The sequence below is a fragment of the Mustela putorius genome, unplaced genomic scaffold (genome assembly GCF_011764305.1).
Source record: "Mustela putorius furo isolate JIRA1106 unplaced genomic scaffold, ASM1176430v1.1 tig00001075_pilon_pilon_pilon, whole genome shotgun sequence".
Lineage (NCBI taxonomy): Eukaryota > Metazoa > Chordata > Mammalia > Carnivora > Mustelidae > Mustela > Mustela putorius.
Window position 1 is genome coordinate 5079709 of NW_025421560.1, and position 24423 is coordinate 5104131.

A 24423-nucleotide genomic window follows, 5' to 3' on the forward strand; every position below is an offset into this window, starting at 1 on the left:
AGCATGCTTTAGGGGAAGGCCTTCCAGCAGCAATGCTAAGACTTTGACAGATGGCGGGGCCCTGTGGTTTTGGCCTCCTTGAACCTGCACTCCCTGCTGGGACGGAGGGGCCTGCTTCCGTCATGGGTGACTCTGTGTCTCCCCACGTGCGGGTCCTGAGACCTCGACTGAATGCTCTCCTTGTTTTTACAGGTGGTGCTTCGAGGCTCAGGGGACGTGGCCTGCTGGGCAGCATCCAAAGCGTCTGGCCTCTGTCTCTTCAGTGCAGGTGGAAGTGCAGCACGTCCAGGAGTGTGACCGCTGTCATCTCCCTGGTGCACGTGCATCGCAGTGGTAAGTTGTCTTGGTTCTGAACCTCCCACCTGGGTTGAGGTTCAGGCCTTGACTTGGGTGTCTTTCGTGCCGGCTTCTGTCTTTCTTCCGGAGGCAAAGAGAGCCTCTTCTTGTCGATTAACATGGAGATGTACCGTTAACCAGAATGTCTAGAGTCGGCTGCTTGGGGAAGATGACATAGTGGCACATGTGGAGAAGGTTCTGCAAGTCCCTGCCCCACACAAGACTTCTGAACTCCAGGTTGCCCCTTTCAGCAGAGTCCGGAGTTATTGCAGCCTGTCCTTATAAATAGATATTCTCTTGATGATCGACTTTCTGCCCACACTTGCTTTATTGGGCCATTCTTCTAGAGCAAAGAATCCCAGGCATCTTTACAAATGGATGTCTGAGTGGACTTCCGCACACATGTTTCTCTCTCTCTCTCCTTTTTTTTTTTTTTTTTTTTTTTTTTTTTTTTTTTTTTTTTTTTTTTTTTTTGGAGTGCAGTGGAGTGGGTGTTGCAGGGGATGAGAGCGACCCTTCAGCAGGCTCCACATGCCTTCCATAGCCTGACACGGGGCTCAGTCCCATAACCCTGACATCATAACCTGACCCAAAGCCAAAAGCTGGTCCCTTAACTGAAAGAACTTCGCAGGCATTCCTGGACAGGCTTTGTCTTTATGGAAGGGACTGTAAGAACGCCTTCCTGTTCAAAATCTACCGAATCGGGGAGTATTTCCACATCTGCAGTGGTTGTACACCCTGTCAGGCCCAGAGATATGTAGCTCTTCTTGGTGGTGGAGAAAAACCTTTGGCTCCCATGTTCTCATAGACAGGGAGGAAGCCCTCACTGCCTGATGCTGAACTGTGGAGGTTCTGGTGCCCTGTCTTCCAGAAGAGCATCTTTGTAAAAGATGAAATTAATTTGCCAGCCCCCGGGTGGCGCAGTTGGGTAAGCATCTGCCCGTGGCTGAGGTCAGGATCCCTGGATCCTGGGGGATCAAGCCCTGGATTGGGCACCTTTCTTTCTCTTCTCCGCTGCCGGACCCCGGCTGTTCTTGCTCCCTCGCTAGCTCTGTCGATCTCCAATAAGTGAAGTGGATATATTTCTAAGCATGCAATTATTTTTTAAATCCATTGCGCTTTGTGAGGACAATATTAGTAGAATTAAGGACACATGAGAGGTAGATCACAAACCATGTGATTTTTGAATCTTGTGGCCATTCATCCTTGCGATCTATATACATCGATAGGTTCATGTTTTTGTGAACATACTTCTATCACCTTGTGTTCTGAGACTCTGAGTTCACCCTCGACTTGATGTTCTCATGGATCCCAGGCAGTGTTACTTCCCGTGATCCCACTTCCTACCAAGGGACAGTACCTGGGTCTGTTGTGAGAGCTCCTGAAGGAGAAGTCCCCTGTTCTTACTTGGCATATTGTGCACGGTTGTGAGACCCGCGCTGTTTGGTGAGACTGGCCTTTATGGAAGTACTCCTGGATCAGAGCAGATGTGCTTGATTTCTAGCTATTGGTTACTGGAATAGCGCATTCCGCATCCCTCAGAACGGGGCCCTGTTATATGTGTTTGCAGTGTCTGAGTTTGTATCTCAGAGTCACCCTGAGGAATTCCTTAGGAGGTAGTTGCTGATGGGAGTGTCCAGGGAAGAATTTCCCTTCGTTGTGTTGGGATCAGTGATTCCTCGGTGTGAGGGTGTCATTGCTGGCTAGGGAAGAAGGGATAGCTGAGCCCATTCCTTTGCTCATCAGACCGGGAGGATTTTCCTGTGTGCGAATCCTCTCAGGTCCTTCCTGGGTTGGCTCCGTGAGGAATGGGATTCCCATATGGGATGTCCTCGCATTCAGCCACAGCGATGATGCAGGGGGTCCCAGGGGTGCCTGCACCTTCGCTCCCATGTGAGGGATGAAGCACACTCTGAGATGGTAGCGGGAGCCTCAGGCCTGAACCCCACCTGAAGCTTCTTCCACCAGGATACCGCGCTGGTGGCTCTCCCCGTGTGAGTTCTCTGGTGTTGGGAAAGGGCCCACTTCTGGGTGAAGGCTCTGCCTCAGTGACGGGAGACAAGGGTTTGTACTGTGTGATTTCTGTGGCGGTGAGCAAGGTGGGCGCTCTGGGTACAGGCGGGGGGCCCCAGTGGTGACAGACACAGGTTTCTCCGCTCTGAATTGTCTGGTGTCTCCAAATGTGAGAGCTGTATCCAACGGCTCTTCCACATTGACCGCATTTGTCGGGGTGGCCGCCGGTGTGGATCCTCGGGTGCTGCTAAGGGTGTGGCTGGCCTAAATGCTTTCCCCTGAAGATGACATTCAACCGGTTTCTGTCTGTGGGAACGTGGCCATGGCCTCGAAGGGATGTATGTTGCTGTGAGCTCTTGTGCAGCAATCCCAGCACATGGCTTCTAGCCCGTGTGAGTTCCTGGGCAGGAAGAAGAGCAGAGCTCTCTGAAGCAAGGGTCCCCCCCACCTTCTTTCCATCCCCGAGGGGCGTCTCCAGTGGTCTTACTGTGTACAGAGGTGAGCACTGCCCTGGAGTTGTTCCCCCCATGTGTATCATGTCTCCGTTCCTCGGAAGGGTGAGTTCTCTCGTGTCTCCCGAGGTTAGAGCCCCGACTAAAGGCTCTCCCACACTGGGTAGATGGGTGTGCTGCGATCCAGGATGAACGAGCTCTGATGTCCCTGGCATCAGGGACACATGGCTGAAGGCTCTTCCACATTGTCAGCAAATACAAGGCTTGTCTTCCCAGGACACAGCACACCTGGAGTGAGTGAGGCACGTGAGACCTCTCCCGTGCTGTGCTCCAGCATTGCCCGGGTTCCTGTGCAGTGTGAACCCTCTGCTAGTGGCCAGAACACGAGGGGCTGTGGCAGGATCGCTCCCTCACGTTCCTCCCTTCTTGACTCAAGGAACGCGTTCCAGCCCCTCCCTTCAGGAATGGTCGCTGCGTCTACCCCTGTAGGCCACTTGTAGTCGCGTGCCTTGTTTGTTCCTTTCCGGAATTCATTTAGATCTTTCTACATGGTAGCATCAAACCCACGTCAACTGCTGATTAAATTTTTGATGTTTCTGTTTCAAAGACTATATGCCCGTGAGTCGTGCTGAAGCCAGTGACTTTTCCAGACACTCGGGCGGCGGCTTGACTCGAGACCCATTTCAGCCGAGAAATGAAACTCTTCAGGTTTCTGGTGGGACAGCCCATATGCTCAGGGTCTTGGAAGACCGGAGATTGTGGGGAATGCTTAGCGTAGCCCGTGTCCAGCTCTAGTGTGGAAGGCCAGGGTTCATGACCCTGAAGCTTCCCGTTGACTTGCAGAGAAGCCGACCTTTGAGATGCCCCCGTGTGGGTCTCCCTTCATCCTTTATAATAGGGAACGAATTGCCGTGAGCTCCTGGGTCTTGTACACAGTGAGTGAGTCCTGGAACACTAGGTGAAAAAGTACCGAAGTGCTGTGTGGGGACTAACAGAACAGAAGGAGAAAAGGAAAGAGGGGGAGGGAGGAAGGAATACAAAGAACGAAAAGATCATGTAGGGAAGGAAGGAAGGAAGGAAGGGAGGGAGCGAGGGTGGGAGAGACGGCGGCTTGCAAAAGGGAGAAGAGAAACTGGTAGAGAGGCATTAGGGGAAAGAAGAATTTGAAAGTTGTGAGACAAACATCTGAGAGTAAGATTTGAGCTTGATGACAAAGGAAAGGAATGGAGTCCTTTACTCAGGAGCAGAAACCGGTTGTAGGGTGTTGGTGATGAGAACCTTTGGACCAGATAAACCTGCGAGACAAAGAGAGTGAGGGAGGGATGCTGGGGAGTTTCAGAAGGGCAACGTCAACCACGTCGAGGACCGAGAGAGGGGCCATGTGAGGGTTTGAGTGCAAGAACCACAGAAGGGTCCAGTCCTCGGAGGACACAGAATGTGCAGCGGGTGAGGTGGATGGAGTCGGAAGAGTTGACAGAAATGGGCCCGTGTTGCAGGGCTGTTTCCACAGGAGCCCTACAGGAGACAGGACTGATGTAGGAAGGAGGTTAGTATTCAAGGCCGATGGCCAAGAAAGAAGTCTTGAGACGGCTTTGCTGGCAGGAGGTGATTTTTATTAAGGCACAGGGATACGACCCTTGGGTAGAAAGGGCTGCTTGCTGGGGTCGTGACGGGAGGCTGACTCTCTGGGATGGCATTGGGGGAGGTCAGGCAAAAGGGAAGTTTTGCAAGAACGTGGCAGGTGGACAGAGGACACCGAGGATACAGTTGACTTTGCTCTTGTGAAGGGAAGGTGGTTTTTCCTGCTAGGAAGGCATGAATTGAAAGATGGTTGGGAGCTTCCTGGAGGAATGTTACCTTCCTCCTCTCACAGGTCCTTCTCAAGGGACTGCAGGTTTGAAAAGAAACTCTGTCCTACGGACATTTCCTTCGGCCTCAGCCTCCCTCAGTGTCGTGGAGGGGAGAGAGATGTCAGGGCTTCAGGAAACGGAGATCCGGGCCTCTGGCAGGTCGCTAGCCTCTCATTAAGCGGGCCTCTTGATTCCTGCAGAATCACGAGGACGTTTACAAACCGAGGGAGACTCCGGTCTTGCCTTCCGGGGAGAATCTGTTTTTTCCTTTCCTCAGCTTGAGGGCAGTCAGAGCGCCTGAGGGATGTCCCCCGTATCCCAGGTTGGGGGGCGCGGTGTGGCATGCCAGCTCCTGCTTGGTGCTCAGCTAGCCTTCTCCTCCTTCCTCGTGTGCCCCTGACCAGGGCGGAGCATTGCGTGGTTAAGGTTGTTGAAGGAGGACGGTCTCATCTTCTGTAGCTTCTTCCTGCTGAATAGGGGCGTAGAGCTGTCCCTCCGCGTGGGTCGTTCCTGGTCAGGTGGGGTAGGCCCAGCTGGGGGAGGCCTCTGCTGTCAGAGTTGTAAATGGAAGAGGCCGCTGAGTGCAGGGGAGAGCCTCTCCTCCCTAAACCTCTTGCTGCTGCCAAACACACAGGCTGAGCGGGGCACTTTTTGTGGGGCCGCTGCCAGTGTTGAGCCCAGCATTGGTCACGGTCCTGTGCGTCGAAGCGACAGGGGCGGTTCCGGTGCGGCACCCTTGGGGAATCCAGCAGGGGTAGGGCCGCTGCCCCTCGAGTCGATCCCAGGGTGATCAAGGGACCCTGGCAGTGCCGCTTCGTCCTGCATGTGTCATGCTCTGCAGGGTTGCCGGGGTCTGCAGGGGACAGCGGGAGGAGGAGCAGCCCCTGCAGCAGACAGGGGAGACGACGGGAAGGCTGCTCTCCATCCCAGTCCCAGGTGGGCCCAGCCCCAGGTCGGCCCAGTCTCCCCACACAACGGATTGTTGTGGGCCCAGGTGGTTGCCTCGTGCTCCCAAGTGTCCGTCATCGGCAGGTCCCGGGCAGCCAGCTCTGGGTGTGGCGGCCGACTCAGAGGGTCCTCTCGTCTCGTCCTCGGGGCTCCAGTGCCGTCCTCTGGTGGGCTGCCCAGAAGTCGTCTCTTTGGCCTACGGAGGTCAGGCGTAAGAGAGCCGTTCCTGCAGGCGTGTTTCCCTGTGTGTTCATGCCGAATCCTCCTCCGGGCCCAAATCGGAGCCGCAAGTGGGGCCCCAGGGCCCTCCTGGCTCCCTTTGTCGGAGCACCCCAGGAGCCTTTGGTGCCTCGGGGTGGCGGGCACACTGTCCTGTGGCGCAGCTGTGGAGACAACGGGTGGAGTGGTGTGAGATAGTGAGTGGCGTGTGGTTTGGGCCATGTCTTACCAGAGGCCTGTGGGGTTTTGGGGAATATGTCTTCTGAGGTGTTGAGGTGGAGGTTTCCCTGCAGGACCCATGCATGACCTGAAGAAAGGGGAATTTCCCGTGGGCCCCCTGGGGCTGAATGAAAGCTTCACAGCCAGGGTCCCTCAGGCCCTTCCCTGAGCGTCCTTCTCCATGACGGCAGGGTCCTCCTCCTCCTGCTGGGCTGTCCCTTCCCCAGCCTCTCTGAGAGCCCTGGACGTGCCCTTCTCTGTGGAGGGAGCCTTTGCCCACACGAGTGTGGCAGGTGGCGTGGCAGAGACCACGTGCTCCCGACTCCCAGGGGAAGTGAGTTCGCACAGTCCACGGGCTGTGGGCAGGTGTTGGGTGAGGTGGGAGCAAGCAGGGTGGCCTTTCCCTGGTGAATCTCCCCTGCTGACTGAGGGATCGAGGAGAGTCTCTAGAGCATGAAACTCACAAAGCAAAATGGTGCCATGAGGGGACCCACTACCTCCCACGAGGCGTCTTGGAGGCTCGGGGGACTGGAGGTGTTGGTCAGATCGTATGGGAGTGGCCGGCAGACATGACTCAGCTGGAGACCGGGCCCGACTACGTGCCCACAGGGATGCAGCGCTGGGAGGGGTGAGCTGTCCTGCTCCTGTGAGCCCGGGGGCCTGTCTTGTTTGCTCATTTCTCTCGTGCCTGAAGTGGGAGATGAGGCCACCTCACCACTGTCTCTTCGCGAGTAGTGTCGCCTGGGAGTAAGCCATCTGCTGACTTTTGCAGGGTGGGAGGGCAAGGCTTGTGTCGTGCAGAGGGAGGGGCTCAATGGGGGGCGTGGAGCCCTTTGCCAGGAGGTCACCGTGCCTAGGCTGCCTGGGGTCCAGTCCCTCCAGGTAGCCAGGGCCCTCCCTCCAAGATCAGCAGCTCCTGGACGACAGCGCCTAACCACCACAGGGAGTTGCCTGGATTAGGTGGAGGTTCCCCGTGGGATGTTCTCAGGTCTTCCTAGTGCCTGCAGGGACTGGGACCTTCCTCTCCTCTCCTCTTTGTGGTCAGAGGCTAGGGCAGCACCCCGGGTTTTGTGCGGTTTGCCGAGGTGCCCACAACAGGGACTGGGCAACGAGGGAGAACGTGTGTCCATGTTCACCGGCCCCTTTTCCTGCCCGACTCACCCCGTTCCCGAGTCCTCCTCTTCTTCTGCGTCCCTTGTCATTTGCGCCATGTCCACAGAAGGGAAGCTTCTTGAGAGCTGAGAGCAAGAGCAGAAGTGGGTATGAGCACAGACTCCCTGGCATCAGAGAACCAAGTGGGGATACTCACACCCAGCCTCCCTTCCCGAGGGCCCTCCAGCCGGGTGAGCCGTGCCCTGCCGACTCCCAGCCCTCCTCTCTGCTCTGCTGTCCGGGGCTGCTTCCCAGAGTCAGCAGTGAGGGGTCAGGGTGATGGTAGGAAAGGGGTGAGGAGGGCTGCCCGGGGATTTCATGCAGCAGTTCCGATGCAAAGCCTGAGTGCCTGCCGGAGACGAGGGCCTCCAGGGTGGGCATCGTCAAAGCAGGGAAAGGGGAAGCGCTGGGAGGAGGCGCTTATGGACAGAGGAGAGAGAAAGCCCAAGAGATGGAGGTGGAAGTGCATTACAGGCGCAGGGTGGCTCCTTCCGACGGAATCGTCGTCCATGGAATCCTTCTCCGGGTCAGAGATCAGCGAGGATGCTGGGGTTGGCCATGAGAGAGGACAAAGGGGAGTTAGTGCAGCTGGCGACCCACTGCTCTGGGGATGCTGGGCTCTGCCCTCAGTGGGGTGCGTCCCTAGCTCCGAGTCCTCCTTGGCCTTGGTCGCTTGATTTCCGCAGGGTACAGGGGGGGTCTCCGGTTGCCCACCTGCTCTTCCCACCTCCGATTCTCTCCAAGACCCGGAAGCCCGGCTGTGTGATCCTTTCCCCCCTGGAGGCTGTCACTGTCCCTAAGACTGCCTCTGCGGGACTTTGTCTTCCTCTGTCCTTGTACTTGTCCTTCCCTGCTCTCTGTCTTCCTCCTCGTCCTCTTCCACCTCCTCCCCTAGAGATGCTCCATGTCCTTCCCCCTGCCAAGCTCCACCAGTCCTATTGTTGTCCAGGAGGGGGCAACCATGAAAGAGAGGAGATATCCTGGGTCCCCCGGAATCAATCCCCCGATCTGTCTGTGCTGGGAGCAGTTGTCATGGGCCTGGGATTGCTGGGGAAATGCAGGGAGAGATGGCCCACCTCCTCCCCACAGCCCATGTCTGCCCAGGGACTGGGATGACCTTCCCAGGGACGTGTTTCAGGGAACGCAACGCCCTCTGTTTCCCTAAGTGTTAGAGAGGTTGAATGGAGACGGGAGCATGGGAAATTGTGCAGGCGCCCTCAGCTGTTCAGGGCAGCCCTGGAAAGCATCCATCGGTGTGGTGACTGAAACACAGGATTCCTTGCCAGTGCTCCTGCTGAGGCTTGCCAGGAATGGACGGGGTCGGGGTGTGTGTAGGGCCCTGGGCAGGCCTGAGGAACGTTTGCCGTGTGGGCGTGCCTAGGGAGTGGGGGAGCATGGCCAGGGCTGTGAGCGGCGAGGTGGGTTTGTGAGAGGAACCGTGACTCCCTGACCCTGCTCCCAAGAGGCTCTGTGCTATGCCTCGATGCCAGCTGGTGAGAGGTAGAGTGGACCCGTGGCAGCAAGTGTGTGAAGCAGGTCCAGCAGCCCCTTCACACAGGCCCAGGGGACCGTGGCCCGCGAACAGGGGTTCTCCAGGGGAGCTGCATGGGGGCGTCCCGCCCTTGGGAACACGTCCACAGGTCAGACTGGGCTGGGGTGTGAAGGCTGGCAGAAGGTACGATTTACAGGAACCTGTGTAGTGAACCCAGGGGAAGTACGCTTTCCCTTCTGCAGCTCTGGGCATCCCCTTGAAGGTACAGCAGCTTGGAGAGAACCGGGACGGTTTGGTAGTGGAGGTTATGAGGGAGAGGATTTAGACCTGTCTTCTACCTCCTGGCTCAGACCAGAGCGTAGTGTCGCGGTTCTCTTGCCCAGTAGAGTGCGGTTGGGGCCGCCAAGTCCTGAGCATGACCAGGTCTGGGCCCGTGCCAAGAAAGATGCAGAATCTCTTGTGCACCATTCCCGAAAGGCCATGAGCAAAGAGGCCAAGCTTTGACATGTGGCAGCGGCCAAGGGAGGCACGAGCAGCTTTGATGGGAAAGATCCTTCAAGGAGCCGCGCAAGGAGTCGAGTGGTGATGACAAACCCAGCCTACCCTAAAGGCCCGTGGACACCTCGTCTGTTCTTTTCATCCCGAAACCGTGACATGAGCAAATCATGCCTGTGCCAGAGCATCCCTTTCCTTGGTGGTTTTTGACCCACCTTCTTCATTCTCCGGAGCGGCGGCAGGGGCAACCCCATGTTCCCGGGAGCCATGTCCCAGTGTTCCCCTCCTTGGTGCCGTTCCCTACCTGAAGAGACTTCGTCCTCACTGGTGGAGTAGTCCTCGATGCTCTCTACCAGTAGATCTGTAAGAACTGAAAGAGGAGCAATGCCATTAGGGGAGAAACCGCCTCACCCCTTCATCCCAAGTGCGTTGAGATGTCTCTGGGCCGTGCAGCATCTGCCTGACCCTTCTGCTGTGCTTTCAGAGGTTCACGGGGCTGGCGGAGCCGGAGCCCTTGGAGGAGACGGGGATTGGAGTCTCATGCCTTCTAATGAGACCAGGACGCTGCAGCAGCCACCTCAGTGTCAGTTCTGCATGCCCATGACCGCTGTCCCCTCCCAGCGCAACCATCGGAAACGCCAGTTGTTATGGGACTCTTGACGTGTGGCTAGTGGGAGTGAGCAACTGGACGTTTCCGTTCCCTTGATGATTTCTGTGTACTGCACTGAGATAAGAAATGACTGTGTACGATGGATACTAGACAGACTCTTTCCTGGATCACTCGGCACTAGACACCAACCAGGAGCGAGAGACCAGGCCTGCTCTCCTGCGTATTTTTCGGGCATCTGTGGCTGGCGTGACAGGGACGTTGATCAAGGGAAGACGTTCCCGGGCTCACACACACCCACCAGGTGCTGCTGGAGGTCTTTGGACCCGAAGAGATGAAGGTGAAGCCCCAGTTGCTAGAATAAGTGGGGAACGGATTCCATGCAGCACTGATCTAAAGCCTACAATGTGCTGCTCTCGGGACAGAGAAGCTGCTAGAATAGATAAGGGAACCATAAAGGAACACAAGGAGCCACGACGTTTCTGAATATGAAGAAGTCAGTGGTGGGTCTCTAGAAGCTGACCTTCCAATACCTTGGATGACTCCCCTGAGCCAACAGGAGGGTGCTGGCATACAAAGAGGCAGGGGGCACCTGGGAGCCGAAGATAAATGCGCCCGGAAATGCGCTCATGTTGGCATCACGATGCTTCCCAAGAGGACCGCCCAGAAAAAGCATCCTCTTCTGAAACAGCGAACAGAGTGAAAAGGCAGCCCACAGATTGGAGACACCCTTGGCAATCCTTATTTCAGAAAAGGTGTGTTCACTGACATAAAGGAAGAACAACAAAGAAAACCAACCAAACAAAAGAAGACTGTGATTTCACCAAATGAAAGAATCGAGAAAAAGACTGGAATAGTCTGTGCTGCAAAAGGGAACAAATAACTCGGTCAGTCAGGCAGACGTCGTACGAAAAGATGCTCAGCATAAGGCATCGTGAGGGCAATGCGAATACACAGGACGCCGAGCTGTGGCATTGTAGTTAGGGTGGCGAGGACCCAAACCAGGAATTCAAACCCAGGACCCATGTTGGAAGGAGGCAGAAAATTGGAGACTTTGTATGCAATTTGTGGAATGCAGACTGGTGCAACTACCCTGGAAAAGCCCGTTGAGTGTCCTCGGAGAGCAGCGAAAGGTACTCCCGTGGATCTCGCGCGTGCGCGAGAGAGAAAAAGAGATGTTGGAAAATCAGATTCTGTTTCCAATACATGTTTCTCATGAGAGAAAGTCTTGTTGGCTGCCAAAGAACCCTGAAACCCTGATTTGGCTCTGTTTCCATTCCCAGGCACTGAACCCCCTTGAGTTGTCTATTGGCCCAAACCTTCCGAATCTAACAAGGCCCTCTTGCATGGACAGATGGCCAGCAAAATGGGTGGTGATTGTCCTGTCACCCCTGTTGAGAGGTTTGAGGTTCTTTTTGGCCACGTTGCGATGCACAGAGCACCCCACCCTTCGTTCCTGCATGGAGGGGGCCCAGGTGCCGCCAGTGATCCTCAGTCCCTGAAGACCACCTCGTTCCCCCTTGGATAGGACACCTTTGGGGCCCACCTCCAAGTGCCCCAGCAAGGACCAGTGGTGGGTGTGGGGTTTCCCTGGGAGAAGGCCAGTTGCATTCTTAGACACAGTATCTGCAGGGAAATGGTAATTCTCCATGGAGAAACACGGAGTGAATTGGCCCCATCTGTTCCCTGGCCATTGCCCCTTTGTGCGCGTCATCCCCGAACGGGCTTTTGCATGCGGCTGCCCCGGATGCCGCCTGCAGAAGGGAGGAAGTGTGTCCCAGCACTCAGTGCTTGCGATGAGGTTGGGAAGACGCATCGTGGGGCCTCTGATGCAGAGACGTACGTGTGTGTGTGTGTGTGTGTGTGTGTGTGTGTGTGTGTGAGTGCAGTGTCAAGAGGGAGGTGCTGTGACCATTCTTGCCCGAGACCTACCTTGGCGGGAGAGCCCCATGGACGCTGACTCAGTAACAGGGACACACTTGTGTCTTTGGGGCACAGTCTAGCCCTTCCTAGTTAGCGACGGGATTTGTTTTCTGGGGGAATTGATGTGTTGTTGCAAGGAAAGAACACCTCTTTCAATTGTAGGTGTTGAAGAGTTTTTTTTCCATGTCACGTTCCTGACGTGACAGTGATGGGAAACGTCCCTGAGAACGTGGACACCATTAATCGCCATTTTGAGGGGACCAGACATGTTCGAGAGCGCAGCATTCACCCACCTGACACACACACACCAACCCTGAGAATCACAGCACATGGATTCCCATGGAAACAGACCACGTGCCCAGCACCCGATCCTACAGCACCTAAGAGCAGCACGGTAGCTTCCGGGGCCAGGGTCACGAGGCCTGGGTTCTCGGTCCGGAACATGACCCTTAGTCTCGTTGCAACAGGATCTGGATTGTGGGTGGCTCTCAAGATGGAGCCTGCAAGGAAGCCCCACCTTGCCCCTTGTCCAGGTTGCTCAAAAGCAATGAGTGACTCTAGAGGACAGCATACTTACCACTAAGCTCCTTTTCCAGCCGGGCCACCTGCGATTATAGAAAAGAAAACATGATGAACATCAAGTCCTGCCTTGTCCTGTGTGCACAGCTCTTTTGGTCTCTTGGTGATGGGCAGGGTCATGGGCAGTGATATGGAATCCACCTAGAGGTCGCATGCCCTGGGTCCATTAGGTGGCACGGCGGTGTCAGTATCACCCGTGAAAAAGCTCACGACCCTGTGGACGGTAACCGCACCTGCTGTTTCCTGCAGGGTCTTTGGAATGGGGCGTCCCTGGCTAAGAGTCGCTCTCTCAAGAATCTCTCCACCAAGGACATTGTACATGCCGAGATGTTCGGATCTGATTGCGAGTATCAGGGAAATAAGGGATGCTGTACCTCACCTGAAGGAAGGCTGACTTACCACCTTGGTGAACAATGGGACCTCTCCCTCTGTGCTGTCCACGTCAAGGTCATCGTACAGGCTAGCCAGGGGATCTGGGTGGATACACACAGAGAATGTCGGGACCCCTATGGGACTCTTTGGGAATCGCTCGGGGAGCTTTGCTTGGCGTGCACGTGTGGACATGTGTGTGGAGGTGGGGAGCTCATCAGTATGGACTGAGCTGCAGTGGGCCCTTCCTGGATGGAGGACGAAAGGTCCTGGAGAGGAGCAGGGATGTGAATAGAAACTCTGCCTCCTGTTGGAGCTACAGGGCCTGGAGTAGCTGTGAAATAGTCCATCTCCAAGGCACACCTACTGCCTGCCCCCAAACCTGCACCACCTAAGAGCAGCGCAGTAGTTTCCGGGGACAGGGCCATGAAGCCACGGGTCTTTCCCCAGAAAATCCCTTTCTGTTACCCTGACCACCCTTCTCAGACCCGCCAGACCTGGAATCAGGGTGGTTCTCATCGTGGCTGCGACGAAGCCCCGACCTTGGCCCTTTTCCAGGTTGTTGCAAACAAGTGAGTGACTCTAGAGTACAGAATACTTACCGCCATCCCCTTCCAGCAGGGACACCTGTGATTTCAGAATAGGAAACAGTATGAACATCAAATCAGGCTTTGTCCTGTTTGCATGGCTCTTTTGTTCCCTGGGCACCAGAGGAAGCCACATGGGGAAGTGTGCTAGAGGCCCGTGAGCCCCAAAGTATGACAAGAGCAAAATGAGTTCTCCACAGATGTGCCTAGTCTTCCTAGAGGTCCCACGTTTCGGGTCCCACTGGACAAAATAGGTGCCAAGGAGGAATAGCTGCTACCCGTACTAAAGCTCCCTCTCCTCCAGATGGTAGGTGATCATGCTGTGGTTGTCCCAGCCCCCCTGCAATGCCTTCGGGGTTAGGTAGCGTTTGGTAACAGATTCTCTGTCAGACTTCTCCCTACCCTTTCACTTGTGCATGCTGAGATTTTTTTTCATGTAACCTTGATTTAAAAAGCCAGAAGAATTTTGTGTCTCCCCCAAAGAAAGGCCAGCGTACCACTCTGGTGTAAAACGGGGCGTCTTCCTCTGTCGTTCCTGTTGAACGTTCACCCGCCTGTCCATCCAGCCAAGCTAGGGAGAGATCCACAGAATGGTCAGTCCAATGGTGGAGCTCGGTAGGAAGAGCTCAGGGAGTTTCGCTTGGGGTGGGCGTGCCCGGGAGTGTATGGCGACGTTGGGTTGCGTGGGTATGGACTGAGCAAGCTGCTGCTGCATCGAGAGAGGTCAGGGCAAGGAGCAGGAACGGAGGGAGAAATACTGGCTCTGAACTCGAGCTACAGGGAATGGAATCAGGGTGACCTCGTCAAGCCGAAAGTGGGTAAACACTAAGACACACGGTCCGTTGTACTGACGGGCAAGCTCTTCCAACCAGCGACTGTGTCGTGGTCACTGTCAAGACCGATTCGTGGCCGCTCCCACCTATCTCTCACCTCTACTAGGAGATTGTATTTGTGCAGAAGAATGCTGTGTGGCAGGGTTGCATTCAATGCAAGCACAAGTACCCTAGAGGTTTCTATTTGTCCCTGAGTCATGCAGGGACAAAGACCCAGGATTTCTACGTACTGACATCTGACCATTCCAACAGAGTCCCCATCCACAAAGTGCTGATTCTTCCCAGTCTTCCTTTCCTGTGACATGTGGGTGTGTCCTTGGAGTCCGCGGGACCCAGTTTCCCGGGACCCACCTCCCCCAGTCAGGACCAGGCAAGTTCACGAGAGAGCGGAGGCCAGGCGAGAGAAGGGCGCTCTCTAACCTGGCCATGTAGCAGATTGTCAGGAAGTCGGATCGGGCCCCGAGCTAATGATGAAGCTTTCCTGGCTATTGCCATTTGCCAGGGAGCCTTCCCTCTCTGTGCGTTCAAGATGGGAGCGTTTTTGTAAGGCTGGTGGTGATGTCTGGGTCGACTAAAGTAGCTTCTGATTCCTTTGTGTTTTGACCCTGTCTTAGAAACGTCCCGAGCTAGGACAGATGTGGGCCCCTTCTTCCTTTCTCCCCATCCCTGTCTGAGGAAAGGGAATCCTGAGCAACCCTCCAGGTGGAGCTGGGGTCAGGGAGGAATGTGGTGTCCTAGGGGGGGGGTGTGTGCAGCGGGGATGAAGGAGGTTTGGCTTTGAAACTTTGACCCGTGCCGTCAAGTCCATTCAGTGGGAGATGTCTTCTGGTGAAACTCGACGGAGTCCACACACCCACATGCCCCCGGTCCCGTCGCATCGACCCCCACGCGAAAACAATCCCCAACCCTCAGACGCACCAAGCACACCGCCCGCATGACCTACTGGTTTCCAGGGACTGTAGCACAGGGTCCTGGTTTTCTGCAGGACACTCCGTTTGTTCAGTCCGCCCCAGCTTCCGTTCCCGGGAGGAACTCAGAAGGGGGGAAGCTCTCCAGACCAAAGGAGGAGAGAAAGCCCTACCTTGATCTTCAGCTACATCTGTCTCCCTAAAGGGCGTGATGGGGGAATAGGCATATGGGCCATATCCGGTGACCGCCTCCTGCAGCTGGAGAAAGGGAAACCCAGTGAGGATCCCAGCACCCTGTGCACACCGTGTGCACACATCTCTGTGCCCTTGGTGTGTGTCGTAAGCAAGCAAGATGGGATGCCGTCATTGAGTCTATGATCCAGAGGAGGAGGAAATGACCTCCCGAAAAGGCTCCGGCTTGTTATGTCAAAACTCCCCCGTCCATTTTCTTCAGCAACTCATTCCAAAGCCATTTCCCATAGACAGAATGACCTGGTGGAAAATGCTCACAACCATCCATTGCCTAAGCAATGATGGTGATGTTTTCTCCGTGCCCGTCTCAATCCGCTGTCCATTAATGGTGTAAACACATGGCAGGCTCTCAGCACCAAGGACATTGTCTCTCCCCTCTGGCATGTCCATGCTCAGATGTTCATGGAAAGAGAAATCAAACACTGGCTGTCCCTCAGAAGCACAAAATGACTTTAGCGAGGTGACCAAACGGTACATACATTGAAGCTTCTGCCTTCAGCTCAGGACTTGATCCTAGGGTCCTGGGATGGAGGCCCACATTGGGCACCCTGCTTGAAAGGGGAGCCTGCTTCTTCCTCTCCCTCTGCTACTCCCCCTGCTTGCGCTCTCGTGCGCACTCGGTCTGTTTGTCTGTCTCTCTCTCTCTCCTTCTCTTTCTGTCTTAAATAAATAAAAAGTTGAGGAACAATGAGTTTACCTGAGGCAGAGTCGGAGTTTCCTCCTCAGCCCTCAAAGTGGGTAGTAGCTCTTCCATCAGGTCATCGTGGAGAGCTAGGAGGATACAGAGGCACCGTGAGGACACTGGTGAGGCTGCTCAGGAAGTAGGCGGGGATTTTGGATGGATGAGGACAGGAGGGGAGTGTGCGCGTGGGGGAGCGTAGGAGGTACGGGCCGCACTGCTGCCGGGCCTTGTCCTGGTGCAGAGGGGAAGGGATGGGAGAGGAGCAGGGAGGAAACGCGAAGAGGGTTCTTGTCTTTCTAGCTAAAGTGAGCCCGATCAAAGCCCAATAGCCAGTCCAGTACATGGGAAGCCTAGGCTGGCTTCTGTGTGAGGACCGAGTCCCATAACCTCTCCTGACTGACGTGCCACTAAGGCGTCCCACGCTGCTGCTTTGGACATCAGCTCTGGGCCCAAGATCCCCACCTGCTGCGACTATATGCATCACGTCTCTGTAAGATTTTGCACGGCATAAAAAGAAGCCTCACTTGCCAGGCTGCATTCAACCCTCAGGAAAGGAGCCTAGTAGTTTGCTTCACTCATCCTTTCTTTGTCTTCAGAAAATGCCATGTGCAACACTGGAGAGCACGGACATCTTAGCTTCTGTAAACAGCCGGCACCGTCGATGAGTGTGATAGATTCCTTTCACTGTTCTTGAGCTGTCTGTGTGTGTGTCCTGTGTGTGTGTGTGTGTGTGTTTCCCCTGAAGACAGTGGCTGTCCGAACCCTCCCAGGTGTTCTGACCGGTGGAAAGTTGCTTACACAGAGGAGTCTTGTTGGAGTGTGTGTTGATAGGCTGTCGGGTCTGCTTTGCAGGAGATTTGCTCCGGGGATGTTGCGTCCAAAGCTTCCACCCAAGCTTGACCTTGCTTTCCTATTGGCTAGTGGTATTTGAGTGTGTGCTTAGAGAATCTGAACCTTCCTGAGGCTTAGGGAAATCTTATCAAGTACAGTCAGTTCCCTCCGTGATGCTTTTCTGCCATTGGTTGGTCGTGTGTACACACCGAGACCGGCTATGACTGATGTTGCCCCCTGTTCTGTCCTCCACGGGTCCACACGCTTTCCAGCCATGTGGGCTTGAGCACGAGGATGTGGCTTTTTCTCTGTGCACTTGACTCCAGGGACCAGGCTGTAATCTTTAACGTGGGCTTCTAAGCTTGCCCTGGCTTCTGTGTCCATGGAAGCCACTGTGTCATGTTGGGTCCTGTGGGGGACCATCATAGAATCTAGGTATTTGGCTGTGTGCACAGATGCTTATGGCCCTTTGCTAGCTAGCACCCATGGTACATCATGACCCCCTGGCTGAGGGACTAACACAGGTGGGTAGGCCAGAGCAACTTTCAGATTGGAACCTGAGCTCCAATCTTGGCTTTCCAAGTAGGAGGTCAAGGGTTTGGTCCCTTCATCTCTGCACCATGCCCGTCTCAGGAAATCAAAGGGAAATGTCCTCCAGGTACAGCTGTGGTGGGTAGGGGAAGGAGTATGTAAAGTGTGCCAGGGTGATGAGAGTGTTTTGGAAGGGGGACACTGTGATTGTGGTGGAAGTGTGAGAAAGATCTCCTGGGAAAGGCACACAATCATGTTCCCAAGCATAACGCATGGGGACACATACACACACCTGCACACCCCCACGCACACAGGGCCTTCATCCCACGTGCACACAGATCAGCCCTTCCCTATGTACGAGTTCTTCCAGGCCCTGTTCGACGTGGTGACCGTGCCTCACCGGACAGTCTCGGTCAGTATCCCCCAACCCCCGTTCCTTGTTGGAACCCAGAATCGGGGGCAGGCTTCTTTGTACTCTAGATTTCCTCCCAGAGCCCGATGGTCTTAAATACGTACAGCTGTCCTTGCTCCCAGCGTCTACCTGCGATTGGGGAAAAGGAAACACAGTGAGGATCCCAGCATCCTGTCCGCTGTTGGGCCAGCTCTTTGGTTTGGGGAGGACTTCAGGCAGTTAATTGGATGAGGTCCCGTGGTTGAGTCCATGTCCCCCCACCCGAGTTCAGGAGGACCGTTTGAATGACGCTGGAGCATCATTCAATCTCCGAAGTCCATTCTGATCAACAGACAGAACGTTCTCTTTCAAGGAGAAACCTTTTCTGCTGAAGAAGGTGTTTGATCCCATGGAGTTTGTAACTGAGGCTGTCCTGTGTCATCACCCTTCTTGGGTCCACTGTGCGTAAGAGGTCAGACCCAGCATTCTTCTATGAGGGGAGGCTGCTGCCCCCTTCCCCTGGGAGGTAAAGTGCCCGATGTTCATCAAACTCCACTGATGGAAGAAATCAAGGAAGCACCATTTATGTCTCTGAGAAAGAGAGGTGAGCTTACCTCAGGGAGAGTTGGGGGACCTTCCTTTTTCCAGCCCCTAGGAAGGTCCTTGGACTGTCCCTCCACCCGGTCTAGGAAAACAGAGAGGAGCTGTCAGGACATTGGCTGCGCTACTCAGGAATGACTTGGGGAGTTAAGTCTGCTGGATGTGGATGCGGGGCCAGAGGGAATGGACGTGAAGGGTGACCAAGCAAGGCCTAACTTGCCAGTGGGCCAACAGTGTTGGACACAGTGGTGGAGACAGTACACAGTGCTGTACACAAAACACAGAGGAGGGGAGCAGGATGGAAAAGGGAAATGGGGCCTTGGCTTTCTAACGGAGGGGATGTCATCAGTGGGAACTCTCAGCGTCTGTCTGGGAAACACTCAAGGCACCCTGGGTTTCAGGGCGCAGTCCCCTGAGCCTTCCTGCCCACTGTGAAGCCAAGCCAGCTTGCCACTTCTTCAGCTGGTCATGGGGCCTGTTCAGCTGTCTCCCCTGCACCTCTGCTGTGTGACCCTATCGCTCCTCTGTCGTGCCTTGGAGTAGTGGGTTTTTCGGTGATGGAATCTAAGTACTGGGGACGGTTGTATTTGTTAGTACGCGTCCGTTCGGTGACAGTGCTGACATCCGTGATGCTTTGTAGACCGCACTGCCATCTACGGGGAGAACGTTGCCATCCTATCTCATGGCACCTCTGTACCCGTGACGACATGACCGGCCCTCCCCGTTTCCTCCCTGCACCATCCCTTCCACTTTCTGGGTCTCCGAATGTCCCTACTGGAGTGTCCTCAAAGCCTGGGATCGTGTAATGTACCTCTTTCCTTGTGTGCTTGCTTTCAAAATGCGTGTTAGGTTTCCAGGGCCCATCTGTTTCGTAAAATATCGGAAACCTTTGTTTCTTCTTGCGCCTGAATTGCACTCCATGATGTGTATGGATGCCATGGAATGTGTTCTTTCCTCCTGTGATGGATTTGGGGGCAGGGCCTGTCTGGGGCTATTGGGAACCCAGCTGTGTGAGACATTAGTGCGCAGATTTCTGTGTTTCCAGAATGAGAAGACGTCACCGAATGCATTGGCCCCATTTGTAGAACGGTAACCACGTGGAATGTACTGGGTACTTGAGTTCCCCAAATGTGGCTAGGTCGTTTTGTTCCATTGAAGATACGTAGCACACCCATGTAAGATGTGGCTAATGGGCGGAAGTGAAGGGGGGACATCGTGAAACCTCCTGTCGTATTCTGGCCCATTTTTCTGTTCAGCGGAAAGCATAGTCTCTTCCTTCCTACACATCTAAGAACCATGTTTCCTGGGGAGACCTGTAGGGACCTGTGTGTTCCAGAACGAACTAAGATCTATCCCTTCAGCTAGTAGACACTTTTTTCCTGTGCCCCTTGGGTCCAGTTTGAATGAGGATCTCATCGTGACTTGTGGACTTAAAAGGGGACGGACGGACGGCATAGAGGACAATGGCTACCAGTGAAATCGGAGGACAATGTGTCTCAGCAGTTTTAAAGGCTTGGGTTATGTATGTGCTAGTGAACGACAGAATGCGTCTCCAATCTACGTAATGAGTCAATCCCCAAGGTACCTTCCTTGGTGTCCTTGATGATGTACACCTCATCATGGAAGGAGAACCGGACTCTCTTCTTGGGTCCTCGTGGAGGGAGGGGCGTGGGGGGGGGCGTCTCCACATCCTCGAGGAGACACTCCCCACAGATCTCTGGGAGACGACGCACAGAAATAGAGAACAGTGTCGGCACCTTGTCGTCAGGAGCCCATAGGGGGATTGGACATCCTTTCCTTCTGGTCCCATCCGTCTCCTGCCCCTACTCGCCAGGTGCCCAGCAGGCATTCCTCCCTCCAGGTGGGACTTAGGAAGGGGTCACCATGTGCTGTGCTCTGAATTCAGCCCCCTCCCACACCCACAGGTTCTGTGGGCAACGGCTTGTATGGAGCAGAGACAGGACAGAAACGCAACAGAGTGCCGTGAGCACGCGTGACGGCCTCAGTCACAGCCATTGAGCAGCCACACCTACCCGAGAGTGTTCCCCAGAACCCTCTGTGCCCGCTTCCTTGCCCTCCGGCCTAGACGTTAGTGTGCCGCCACGGTGTCCCTAGTGATTGAGTCCAAGGAGCACCTGGGACCTAGGGGAGTATGGGATGCCTGCCCAGCCGCTCGGCAGGTGTTGAGGAAGGGACCGCCTAGGGACTCAGCTAGATGGCTGGCTGTGGTTGAAGCCACAGTGGAGGACAGTGGAGGGCCCTGATGAAGGATTGATCTGGGACAGGAATGTTGTCGTTTCCCTGTGGCCGGAGATCCCCCAGCCCCTGACACCAACCCACGGCCCCTGAGGAAAGGTCCTGAAGCCCTGAACCAAGAGCTGCCCTCACAATCTGAAATTCCTCTGTGCCAGTGTTTCTGTAGGGGAGAGCGAGGGCCACGAGACCAGCCTCAGTCCTCACTCACATCTGTGTTTGGGGCCCTGACATCAACTATGTGGCGGTTTCTGCCCAGTGGGGCCCTAGTGAAGGACCAGGAACGGGTAGCATGGGCCACGTTCCCTCACCTCTCTGCAAGGTCAGCCCAGTCGCCAAGGCTGTCCTGAAGGCCAGTTGCAGCCCACGGCTCCTGGGGTTCTGCTTGGCTCCCAAGGTGATTCAGACTCCCAACGGTCACATAGGACCCCGTCGAGAACTCGCTTGCCTTCCGCTCCCAAAGGTTACACTTTGACCCCACCAAGAACACGCTTGCCTTGAGCTCGCCAGTCCCGAGGAGCAGTCGATGGTACGAACGAACATGGAGGTGGCCATGTGGGCTGGCCATGTGGGGTGGTTGGTTTCAGGAAGGAGACGGATGATGCTGAGGGGCCCGCTCTTGCCATGCGGACTGCTCTGAGGAGCCTGGATGGAAGTGAGGCTACCCTGGCTGGCGTGAGTCCCTCCCTACTCTCTCTCATTTTTTGCCAGCATCCCCTGTCTACTCTCAGGTCTCTTGATCCCCTCTGGAGACTGTAGGTTAAGCGGACAGTCTCCTGTCTCCCTCCCTAGGCCGGGCCTGGAGAACCCAGCCCCAGCAGTACCTTTGAGACCAGCAGACAGTCCACTGTGCAACTGCCGTGTGTTCTGTCCACCCACCCGGTGGCACAGCCCGTTCCCGTGCACTCCCCGGCATCAAGCAGACGGCCCGTGAAACCCTGCACATCAACCCATGAGACCACCCCGCTATCTTCCAGGGTCTCTCCTTCTAAAAACAGCTGCATTTCGACCGCTGACCCTTCCTCTCCGATTTTGTCGTGCCGATCGGGAAGAGGTGACCGGCAATTCCTCCCCCTCAAATGTGGTGCCTGGGTCGCACCAAGGTTCTCCTGATCCGGGGACAGCAGTGTGGCGTGTGACCTGTGTGTTGTCCCTTTAGGACTGTGTCCGAAATGGGTATTCAGAAAGAGTACGGTTTTCTGAACGTAGAAGTACTTTAAGGATGGCAGCTTCCCCACGAAATCCTAACGAAATCACCCAGACAAACGAACAAGCACAGGCATCGAACCGGGTGGAGGAATCAGAGGGTGGAGCGGAAAAGCCAAAGGGAAGAAGCCTGTCCCTGTGAAAGGGAGGCAACCAGCTCGAGAGAAGAGAATTGAGAAAATCGATAGGCACATACCCGTACAACAGCAGTTAAGATTGCCCATCGTGGGGACCTCTACAGCCGCTCACCAAACCGCCACGGCCTCGGCTCACAGAGTGACAGTTGAAACGGAAGGATGGATGCGTGTCATCAGGTCACCGTGGCGATGGCTCATGACAGAACTCTGAGGGTGAAGGCATCCCTGCACACTGTGGGGTCATGGAGGGAAGTGGGTTGGAGAGGAGTCGTTAGATGATAGGCATTGAGAAAGGCACTTGTTGTGGTCAGCACTGAGTGGTGGAGAGAAGTGATGAGTCCCCGAGTTGTACTGCAGAACGCAATACTGCGCTGTATGTTAACTACCTGCATTTTTGGACATTCAGAAAAGGAGACTCCTGAGGGCACCTAGGAGACTGAAATGTTCATTTCACTATCTGCTACTCTGGAAAACTCCTCTGTTTATACGAGATTGTTTCACAAAGTCTCTCCAGGAGTTCTTGGGTGGCTCAGTGGGTTAAGTCATAGATAGTTTAATTAGGTCAAAGATAGTTTCTTATTTAATGACCTTTTGAAAGTTGTAAGAAAGAAACCATTAAACATTTATGTTTTTATCTTGGCTTCGACACCCCCATCTCTTTTTTCCAGAGTTTCTTGGATTTTCTGACCTCAGGGGATTAATAGTGTTCACAGGAAAACAGAATAACAATGTGGCTTGAGATTTTTAATTTTTAGTTTTTCCCACATCAGTTCTGAAAAGGCCATAGTGTTTCCTCCTTTAGGTTACTGGTAAATGTTCAACTCATCTTCTCATGTTTTTAATTTTTCTGTGTCACAGAACCTAAATTGATGATAAATCCAGAAGGAACAATTGTTTACATTCACTCAGTGAAGAGTATCATGTCTAAGCTCAACATCTATCGGAGCCACACATGGACATGTAAGTATCTTGTATGTGGCGCTGTGTAGGCAGGTAAATCCAGGAACTGCAAGGCAGGCCAAGTCTCTTCTAACTTCCTTCTTCCTTCCTTCTTCCTCAGCTCTCCCTCCTCGACTCAGAGCAGAAAAGGAACACATCCCAGGTGAGCTTTTTGTTTGTTTATTTCCACTTTGTTTTATTTATTTATGTATTCATTATTTATTTATTCATTTATTTGGGGGGGGGTCTGTGACAGGGTTTTATTTTTTTATTTACTTTTAAAAAATTTTTTTCAATTTATTTATGTTCAGCAAAACAGTATTCATTATTTTTTCACCACACCCAGTGCTCCATGCAATCCGTGCCCTCTATAATACCCACCACCTGGTACCCCAACCTCCCACCACCCCCGCGACTTCAAACCCCTCAGATTGTTTTTCAGAGTCCATAGTCTCTCATGATCCATCTCCTCTTCCAATTTACCCCAACTCCCTTCTCCTCTCTAACACCCCTTTTCCTCCATGATATTTGTTATGCTCCACAAATAAGTGAAACCATATGATAGTTGACTCTCTCTGCTTGACTTCTTTCACTCAGCATAATCTCTTCCAGTCCCGTCCATGCTGCTACAAAAGTTGGGTATTCATCCTTTCTGATGGAGGCATAATACTCCATAGTGTATATGGACCACATCTTTTTTTATCCATTCATCCGTTGAGGGGCATCTTGGTTCTTTCCACAGCTTGGCGACCGTGGCCCTTGCTGCTATAAACATTGGGGTACAGATGGCCCTTCTTTTCACGACATCTGTATCCTTGGAGTAAATACCCAGGAGTGCAATTGCAGGGTCATAGGGAAGTTCTATTTTTAATTTCACGAGGAATCTCCACACTGTTCTCCAAAGAGGCTGCACCAACTTGCATTCCCACCAACAGTGGAAGAGGGTTCGTTCCCCTTTCTCCACATCCTCTCCAACACATGTTGTTTCCTGTTTTGTTAATTTTGGCTATTCTAACTGGTGTAAGGTGATATCTCAAGGGGGTTTTAATTTGGATCTCCCTGAGGGCTAATGATGATGAACATTTTTTCATGTGTCTGATAGCCATTTGTATGTCTTGATTGGAGAAGTGTCTGTTCATATCTTCTTCCCATTTTTTGATATGTTTGCCTGTTTCGCGTGTGTTGAGTTTGAGGAGTTCATTATAGATCCTGGATATCAACCTTTTGTCTGTACTGTCATTTGCAAATATCTTCTCCCATTCCGTGGGTTGCCTCTTTGTTTTTTTGACTGTTTCCTTTGCTGTGCAGAAGCTTTTGATTTTGATGAAGTCCCAAAAGTTTATTTTCGCTTTAGTTTCCTTTGCCTTTGGAGACATATCTTGAAAGAAGTTGCTGTGGCTGATACCGAAGAGATTACTGCCTATGTTCTCCTCTAGGATTCTGATGGATTCCTGTTTCACGTTGAGGTCTTTTATCCATTTTGAGTTTATCTTTGTGTACGGTGTAAGAGAATGGTCGCATTTTATTCTTCTACATATAGCTGTCCAGTTTTCCCAGCACCATTTATTGAAGAGACTGTCTTTTTCCCACTGTATATTTTTTCCTGTTTTGTCGAAGAT

General features: G+C 53.8%; 1 protein-coding gene across 1 annotated transcript in view; it reads left to right on the forward strand.

The window, feature by feature from the left end:
• LOC123393914 overlaps positions 1–22967 on the forward strand; it is a gene marked incomplete at its 3' end in the record, with an annotated part of 112432 nt that extends 89465 nt beyond the window's left edge. Inside the window, exons 13-15 of the mRNA XM_045087207.1 lie at positions 193–333; positions 22724–22825; positions 22926–22967. Of these exons, the coding sequence (XP_044943142.1) occupies positions 193–333; positions 22724–22825; positions 22926–22967 (285 nt within the window). The remainder of the gene's footprint in view (positions 1–192; positions 334–22723; positions 22826–22925) is intronic.
• Positions 22968–24423: the final 1456 nt, after the last annotated feature.